Source organism: Merops nubicus, unplaced genomic scaffold (genome assembly GCF_000691845.1).
Source record: "Merops nubicus isolate BGI_N331 unplaced genomic scaffold, ASM69184v1 scaffold11179, whole genome shotgun sequence".
Lineage (NCBI taxonomy): Eukaryota > Metazoa > Chordata > Aves > Coraciiformes > Meropidae > Merops > Merops nubicus.
The window spans coordinates 1-8813 of record NW_008630190.1 but is presented as its reverse complement, the minus strand read 5'-3'; the positions used below and the strand labels follow the sequence as shown (position 1 = coordinate 8813).

General features: G+C 42.9%; 1 protein-coding gene across 1 annotated transcript in view; it reads right to left on the bottom strand.

Moving 5' to 3' along the window:
* LOC103779554 (neuronal acetylcholine receptor subunit alpha-7-like) overlaps positions 1–6807 on the bottom strand; it is a 44318-nt gene extending 37511 nt beyond the window's left edge. Inside the window, exon 1 of the mRNA XM_008947187.1 lies at positions 6619–6807. Coding sequence (XP_008945435.1) covers positions 6619–6807 — 189 coding nt within the window. The remainder of the gene's footprint in view (positions 1–6618) is intronic.
* Between the last annotated feature and the right edge of the window lie 2006 nt (positions 6808–8813).

Here is an 8813-nt window from a genome sequence, read left to right as displayed (position 1 = left end):
GCCCTGCTGGTGGCCCCCAGCCACCAGTGGCCACCTCATAGCCCTTTGGCACCTCTTACTTTCACCTCCACCTCACAAAAGGAGAAATGGTGCTTGAATTGCATTAACACTTGCCAGAATGAACAAGCATATTTTCAGATGAGAAAGCAGAGTTCTTTTAACAAGTTGTCAGAGTTTAACAGGGCCCTGCTCTATCCTGCAGCTTATGAAACCAAAGCAGTTAAAACTAAGGAAAGTAAATTCTAAAGGCCTTTGGTTCTGACAGAGTTTATGTGAAGAAACTGACACTACCATGGCTGTGCCAGACAGAAGGTACCACAGGCCTGGGCACTGCCTTCTTCCTGCCTTTTCATCTTCACCTCATGGCACAGAGTCTACTGCCAGACAGCCTCTAGCTTTGGCAATTCTCACTCAAAAGGACAACACTCCAGCAAAAAGCCCGTTGCACACCAACTCTTGGGGACAGATTTCAAGCATCCTGCTCTTTCAGCAGCAGGTCACCCAGAAACAGAGCAGGCTGATGAGGGCATCTCTGGATGTGAAAAGATGCCTGCATTTAAATGTTGTTCTCTCATCAAACTCTTCCTGAAAAAAGAAAACCAAACCAATCAAAAATTTAGGAAAAAAAAAATAACAAACACAAACCAACAATAACAAAAAGAAAAGAAACCCACAAAAAAAAAAAAAAAATTAAAAAAAATGCTGCAGTCTCTGATTTGGGCAAAATGAAAACCCACTGCAAGCTAAAGCTTGATCCCAACAGTTTGATAAATTCCTGGTAGAGAACATAAAAACTGCAGTGCTTCTAAGCTAGTATGTTGCTTATAGTGATAATGACTGCACCTGAGCACGCACAGAAAGTATGTGCAGATCTTTTCCCTTGACTTCCCTTCAAGAAAGGCACAGACCCAGTTTTCTGGAGAAAAACTTACTCTTTTTTTCTTTGTTGCTCCACTAAACTCTTGATAGTGCATCTTGCTGCTTTTCAGATATGTCAAGAGCTTTGACACACTGCAGCAACGTCTACAGTTTAGGTGAGCTTGTTTGCAAGCATGTGATCAGGTTTGGGTTGATCCTGCAGTACCTAAAAGTGTACAACCATTTAATGCACTGTTCAATCAAATAAAAACAGTACTTACTAAATTTTCCACAGATAATATTTGTTTTGGATTTGCAGCCCAAATAATTTTTGGCTTCTGAAAGTGCAAAATTACTCATGGGTAGTTAGGGGCTTTTTCAGTATTTTTGTGGCATACCACTGGGCACTTGTAGTCCTTTTTTCTAGTGATTATGCCCTCCAAAACAGGAGGAAATTTCCACAAGAGTACCAGAAAAATCATGTGGCATTAAATACTCAGGCAACCTGTCAGCTGCTGAGGTGGTTTTCTGGGCCAGCGGCAGCTGCAACACAGAGAAGAAAAGTAGTACAGGACTTCGACATATGCGAGGAGCTGAACAGACCCTTGAGGTGGCCCTGCAGAAGACAACATTGTCAAAAACATCATGGTGGTCAGGCCTTTCTTCTTGACAGAGGCCAACGAGTGTCCTTAGCAGTGTAGAGCCTCTGAGAGCCAGCAATGCAGTAGTAACTGGAAACCTCAGAGATGTGTTTTCTTCTGGTAGGGGATTTTGAGGCATTTATCATCTCTGCAGCATTGTGCAGCTGATTTGTAGCACTCACCTTAAAATTAGGCTCTTTATTTTCAGGATGTTTTTAAAATGTGGGATATATTTCTGGTCAGGCCATGGATTTTGTCTTCATACTATTCCACTGGTTGGCTGCTTGGTTTCTTTTTCTTTTTGTACATTTAAAGTTGGAGGTTGAGGAAACATATAGCCTAGGAAGCTAATAAAAAAAGTTTTTCCTGTGGACCACCAAATATGGTGAGGTTATTTTTGCAGTGCTGATGCACTAGCCCAAAGATAACGGTAAATAGTATCATGTCTTGGGTTTGTGAGAACACAGCCAGAGTAGTCCACTGAACCAGCCAATGGGAAAGTCAATACCATACTGACATCATGGGGTTTGGGTGTTGTGTTGGTTCTGCAGGGTTAAGCAGTTTGGGCAGTGAGTGCTGTGTTGTGTATCACCTGTTTTATATATTCTTTCATTAGTATGATTGTTATTACTATTGTTTCTTCTCTTTTTGTGTTGTTCTAGTAAACTCTCCTTATCTCAATCCATGGGGTTTTAACTTTTCCTGCCAATTCCCCTTCCTATCCCACCAGGGTAGGGTGTAGGAGATGGGCAGTGAGTGGCTGGCTGCATGGTGCGCAGTTGCTGGCTGGGTCACTAGCAGAAAGAAACCTGGAATATAAAGTCTGTGTTTGTTTGTTTTTTTCTAAATACCTCACCAGTGTGTCTACATAAAAGATATAGACCTATTCAGATAACATCCTCTGCAAATGCCAACGAGCAATGAAAACTGTCACTCATGATGACAAGTGGCTTCTAGCTAGCAGAAACCTATCACATGGAGCTAAGGGAAAAATTTCTTATGCTGTGAAAAATGTCACGCTTCTTAGCTGCTCTTAGGCTGACCAGCTGGCTGGGCTCTTAGACAAAGTAAGAAGAGAATTCTTGTTCCAGCTACTCTTGGATGCGGTCTACCCTTGCGTGGGCTAGCAGGGCTTGACAGGTCCTGACAGTGGTCTGTGGGAGAGGTCATTAGCCAAATGACCTGCTGATGCACAGGGAGTGCTTGTTTTTGCCAGGGTAGGGGGGAGGCTAAACTTCAACTAAAAGTGATCCTAAGAAACTGAATACAAGTGAGACAGCTCAGCATGAATTTGCTATTATATATAGAGGACAAGGCAAACTGAAATGAGACCTGCTGCTAAACAGGAGGCATAACTGTTCTTTTTTTCTGCTCATTTGTTTCCTAAATCTAAAAGACCTGACTTGGCTAGAGTTCATAGAATTGTCACAGAATTGTAGAATGTTTGGATTGGAAGGGACCTCCAAAAGTCATCTAGTTCAAGCACCCCTGCAATAAGCAGGGACATTTCCAACTAGGCCAGGCTCCTCAGAGCCTCATCAAGACACCTTGAATGTCTCCAGGGATGGGGCCTCCACCATCTCTCTGGGCAACCTATTCCAGTAATCTATCACATTCATATTAATAAACTTTTTCCTAATGTCTAATGTAAATCTCCCCTTTTCTAGCTTAAAGCCATTACCCCTTGTCTTGTCACCACAAACCCTTGTGAATAGTCCCTCCCCTGCTTTCTTGTGGGCCCCTTTCAGGTACTGGAAGGTCGCTATAAGGTCCCACCCAGAGCCGCCTCTTCTCCAGGCTGAACAACCCCAACTCCCTCAGCCTGTCCTCAAAGGAGAGCTGCTCCAGCCCTCTGATCATTTTTGTGCCACTCCTCTGGACACGTTCCAGCAGGTCCAAGTCCTTCTTTTGCTGGGGACTCCAGAGCTGGACACAGGACTCCAGGTGAGGTCTCACCAGGGTAGAGCAGAGCTGCAGGATCACCTCTCTCCATCTGCTGGCCACGCTTCTTTTGATGCAGCCCAGGATTTGATTGGCATTCTGGGCTGCCATAATTGCGACTTAATATAATTTTAGGAAAAGTTCTAACCATAATGACAAGAAATCCTTCACTTTCATCTGTCTACCACAACTGTAACAAGCAGAGAACATGTTCCTCATGGCTTTGAGTATGATGGCTGGCTTGAGTATAAAAAATCACACAGATCCCATGCAGGTAAATACATGTTGGTAGGAGCAGAAAACCTAATCTAAGATAGTTATGCTTTTAAATTTTCTTTGAATGGAAGGGAGGAAAAGAGGTGAGATTTTAAGTAAAGTCACTTGTCACTGCTATTTGGCAAAGTGAAGCTAGATTGTCATAAATGTTGTTCTCAGCAGACTGGCTGCAGAATATTAATTTAGATTTCATTGTGTATGAAACATGGAGGCATGTCATGGAACCTGTCTGCGGTGTCAGTGCATTACATGTGATGGTCTTAGCAATTGAGTGAGTTCCTGTGAGTCTCAGTGACAGACCCCCTCTTCCTCCTACGCAGCAATAAAACAGGAGACTTGTTTTCATCTTTATAGTGTTTCCTTCTGCAGGGAAACCGGTTCAGGGTACACTGTCTCACATCTGTTGCAGTGAGTACTTGCAAAGCATTGCAGCAAGTCCAGGAGTACTGTTGCATGCCTTGGCACACCACAGTTTCCTCAGCACAGAGTCCTTTTTCCTCCCCAGGGAGCACAATGCATGAAGTCCCCCCAGGCTGGAACCTTGCCTAGCAACCTGTTCTGTTGTGGTAATGGAGCATGCTAGATACACAAGTCATTAGAAAGAGCAGGTTTGCACTGTGCTAGTGTTTCCACGATTGCAAAGACTGTGATGCTGTCTATCCCCTTCCCCAAGTGAGAATCAGCTCTAGATCCATTGTTTTGCCTTATGCCAGGCAGGGCAGCTCACGAGGCAGAGTCTACTCACCCCCAGCCCCATGCCTGAGTGAAGAGATAGTTACCGCTTAGTAAACCTTGTAGTGTGTCAGCTAACAGTGGTTACCTCTCCTTCGTACCTTGCCTGACACTCTTTACACCACTGTGGCTGTTAGAACCCTTCTTTTAAACAGGTATTTCCATCAGCAGGTGGAGCATCTAGACGCTGCAGTCTGTCCAGCCATCTCTGGAGATTGAGGGGCTGTGTCCATGCTCATGACCTGCTTGCTGCTGGCATATTCCTGCATCGCTTCCTAATTTAGGGACTCATGGGAGCAGTATGGGCTGGTTTAGCCACTTGCTGATGCCACCGTGATTCTCTACTACTGGACTGCCAAAGGATTTTCTGTATCTCCCCAGAGGAGACAGGCAACTTTTTACATCACACAAGATAAACACTTTCAGGTGTTTGGATGTTTTTTACAACCACCATGAGTGCAGTTTGCAAGACCATGAGCCTGGAACAAGTCATTAATGCTATGAGCTGATTAACTTCTAGCACCTGTAGTATGTGCAGAGATGGAGGGAAGCCAAGCTTTGTTGCTGGTATGTATGGATTACGTCTTTCCTATTGTGGACAATCAAAAGGGAAGACTGGAATTAATGTATTTTTTTTTTCCTAACTGACAATGACATAATGTAGCTAAAGTTCTCAGAGAAATGCTGGTTTACTGAAAGGATGGGTTTCACACATGATTGTGAAACCCAACTGAAAAAAGGTTTTATGTAAGTGACCGGCTGATTTTGAAAGTACAATAACAGCCCCAAGGCTAAAAGTCTCCTTTGCCACCCCCAACCTTCAAATTACTACCAGAAAGCACCATCACAAAAAAAAGGGATTGAGCAATATCTTTGGAGCTAAGACACCTCTTCTAAACCTACAGTTGTTTGGTGAAATTTATTTGAAATTAGCTGGAGGTTTTCTCTGTTCCTTTGTTCATGAAGAGGTCTGTGAGCTCTGGCCCTAAATGAGTGATTTCAGTTGAGAGTCCTGCTATCCTCTCTCTTCCAGCTCAAAGCAGTTGCTAACATTTCAAAATAGAAAGATGGTTATCCTCCCTGAGCGGCTGCTGCCTGCCTCCAGGATGCCGCACTTGCCACTTGGACAGCACAGTGCTGGGAGGCTAGACTTTCAGATCCTGCTTACCCTTCCAAGGAGAGCACCTGGTGCACTGCACATTTTCAGAAAGACTGTGAGTGCATTAAGCAGTTGAAATGTTTGAGGTCTCTGTCAGATCGGTTTGCAAATGCACAGAGGTTTGCATATCTCTCTCTCTATTCCTTTTTCCCTCCATGACAGTGAAGGTGTATTGGTAACCTGCTTGATACTGACTACAGAACAGGAAGGATGAGGAAAGGAGTACTAACGTGTTCAGCTGCTTGCTGTGTTGACAGATTGAAGGTGGTCAAAATTCATCTCTTAGCTTGTTTTTCCCATGTAGATGAAATAAATTATCTCTATACATCGTGGTTTATCATAAAGAATCCTCATCATGATAAAAAAAAAATTAAATTTGGATGATTATCTTAAAATTTTCTGTGGGTCAGACCTCCAATTCTGAAAAAGTATTTTGCAGTCAAGACAATTAGAGGGTTGTGCCTCCAGGTTTTACTTACATATATTTCCACCCTCATCTCAGGGTATGCTTCTTCTTCAGCCACAGTGCATGGTAAAGACATGATGGGAGAAGAGGCCAATGCTATAGTAAAGACATGATGGGAGAGGAGGCCAATGCCATTATAATGTCTAATGAAAAAGTATAAGTGCAGTGATGCTAGCTTTGAATGCTGCACATGGTCTTCAGTTATTGCATCCTGTATCACCGCAAGAAGGATGTATCATTAATAATTTGCAGTAACACACAGGTTTTAATTTATTGAATTTTTTTTTCTGTTTCAAATAAATGGAAAAACCTAAATAATATATCTCCTTACAGCTCATGTTGTATGAGAGATGGCTGTGCTTTTAGAAGGACATTCACTCTTCCAAAGTGTCAAAGCTTGTACTTCAGCATTTAGGGAGGACACTTAGCCAAAGACAGTCTGCTTTCTTCTCCAATAGCCTGATTAAAAGGAAAAATATGGTCCAAAAGACTGGATTTGTTATGCTGAATGAGTGCTGTAGAGAACTGAACAGCAAATAACTTACCACGTCAATTATCTGCAGCAAAGAAAGCTGGAGCTCAACTACAAGTGGTTGGGAGTCATTCACTACCGGTCGTTCAAGACGATTGTAGTTTCTCAGCAGTTCTCTGTACAAACGCCTTTGGCTTTCACCCTGCTGAGAGACTAGGAGAAAAGAAAGAAGGCTTCTGTCATTCAGGTTGGTCACGAACATCCCCACAGTTTGTGTTTTGTTAAAAAAAAAAAACAAACTCTTAATAGGTTTGCAATTTGAAAGCATTTCTCAAAAATATTCTGCACATAGATGTGACAGACACAGTTTGCCTGCATATGTGACTGATGAGCTCTTAGGAAAATTTAACTACTAACACTCCAACTCATTACTAACCCTCACAAGCTACTGAACGGCCTTAGGAGCTCTGGTATTACTTGCTCATATTGGGTGTTTACCCAGCACAAGTAACAGGTATTTCTTGGAGCTGAAGTATCAGGCACTTTTCTGTGCTCAGAAAAGAGTAACAAGCCTTCTTCACACCCTCTTCAGTTTTGTGGGGGAGTCTTTTCATGCTTTGGGTCACTTCCCTTGCCTTTTTTCCTTCTGCTGGCAGCACAGACTAGGTTAACACCTATTGAGGTGGTGTTGTGAAGGTTAGAGTATTTGACAGGTATGTATAATGATACTGGCTTTCTGGTGTTACATGCTTATCTCAGCTTCCATTGGGGACAGCCTCAACACAGAAGCTGTCATACAAACATATAAGCAACATAAAAACTAGCAGAATTTCAGTCTACACGTAAATTACCAGATGCCTCATCTCTAGTTTGGGGTGGTTGTGGGGAGCATCCACGAAACCGGAGTGACCATGTTTCCTTGCCACAACAACCAGGGATGGGGCAGGGTAGCACTGATGGTTTGGGTCTCTTCCCATGCGAAGGTGGGCGCTTTGCTGGCACGCACTGCCCAGAAGCTTAGGTTCACCCCAAACAATGTCGATGCAAGCTTGGTGCTCTGGCCCATGGCAACCTGAGTTCTACATAAAAGCTGCATCTAACAGAGTGAGGGTCATGGGCTGCAGGTTCCCTGAGGCCAAACCAGTCCTGTCAGCATGAGTGTGTATTCCCTGAACTGTAGAAATCCGGTCCCCGGCAGGGAATCTGCACTCTAAATTATTATTACTTTGGACTGAAGCTTCTTTTATCCACTGCAGCTCCCAGTATCTGTACGTGAGATTTTTTAACTCTTGAGCAGAGATCTCTGCATGAAAAACAGGACTTCTCTCACAGTGGTTATGATGAACATATTTTTAACATAACAAAAAAACAAAACAAAACAAAAAAAAAAAAAACAAACAAACAAAAAAAACCAACAACAACAACAAAAAAAAAAAACATAACAAAACTTAACAACCAGTTCTGCCTTCCTCAGACTCCTACTGTGTTCAACAAACCTTGCAAGCCTGGAACAAGCTGCTCTCCAACAGAGCAGCTATGACTTTTAAAGCTAATACTAAATTTAGCTTATAAAAGTTTATAAGTCTGTTTAATTCATGTTCTCTTCAGTTTTCCTGATACTACAGGGATCTTTTTGGCTTTCCAGTATGGCGGTGCCCATTGAACAAGGAAGAAAAGTACTTTTGTTCATTTTGTTAAGGTACAGCATGACATAATCTTCATGGGCCCTCTCTGCTCTTGCATGGTACATTACATGAACATGAGGACCCATAGGAGCAGATACTGTAAGAGATGCTCCAATATCCTTACTGACATGTTAGTATTGGGTGCTATGTTTTCACCGTTGGCAAAGACAACTTTGGCCACAGTATCTCTCCTTCACCAGCTTTAGTAAGCTTCCCTGTAAAGCAATGATTTAGGTCCTCTGTTACAGGCTTAGAACTTGCTTTCCAGTGCTTTAGCAGACCCCGACTCTGTTGTAAGATCCTTTTGTAGAAAAGAAACTCAATACACAATGTTCTATGGAAAGAGGCTCTGTGTTTTGAGCAAATTTCCTGTCCTTCCACTCACCTAGACAGATGGACTCTTCGCTGGGTTAAAAACTGGCTGGATGGCCAAGCGCAGAGAGTTGTGGTGAATGGGGTTAAATCCTGTTGGCAACCAGTCATGAGCAGTGTCCCTCAGGGCTCAGTTTTGTGACTGGTCTTGTCTAATATCTTTATCAATGACCTGGATGTTGGAATCAAGGGCACCCTCAGTAAATTTGCA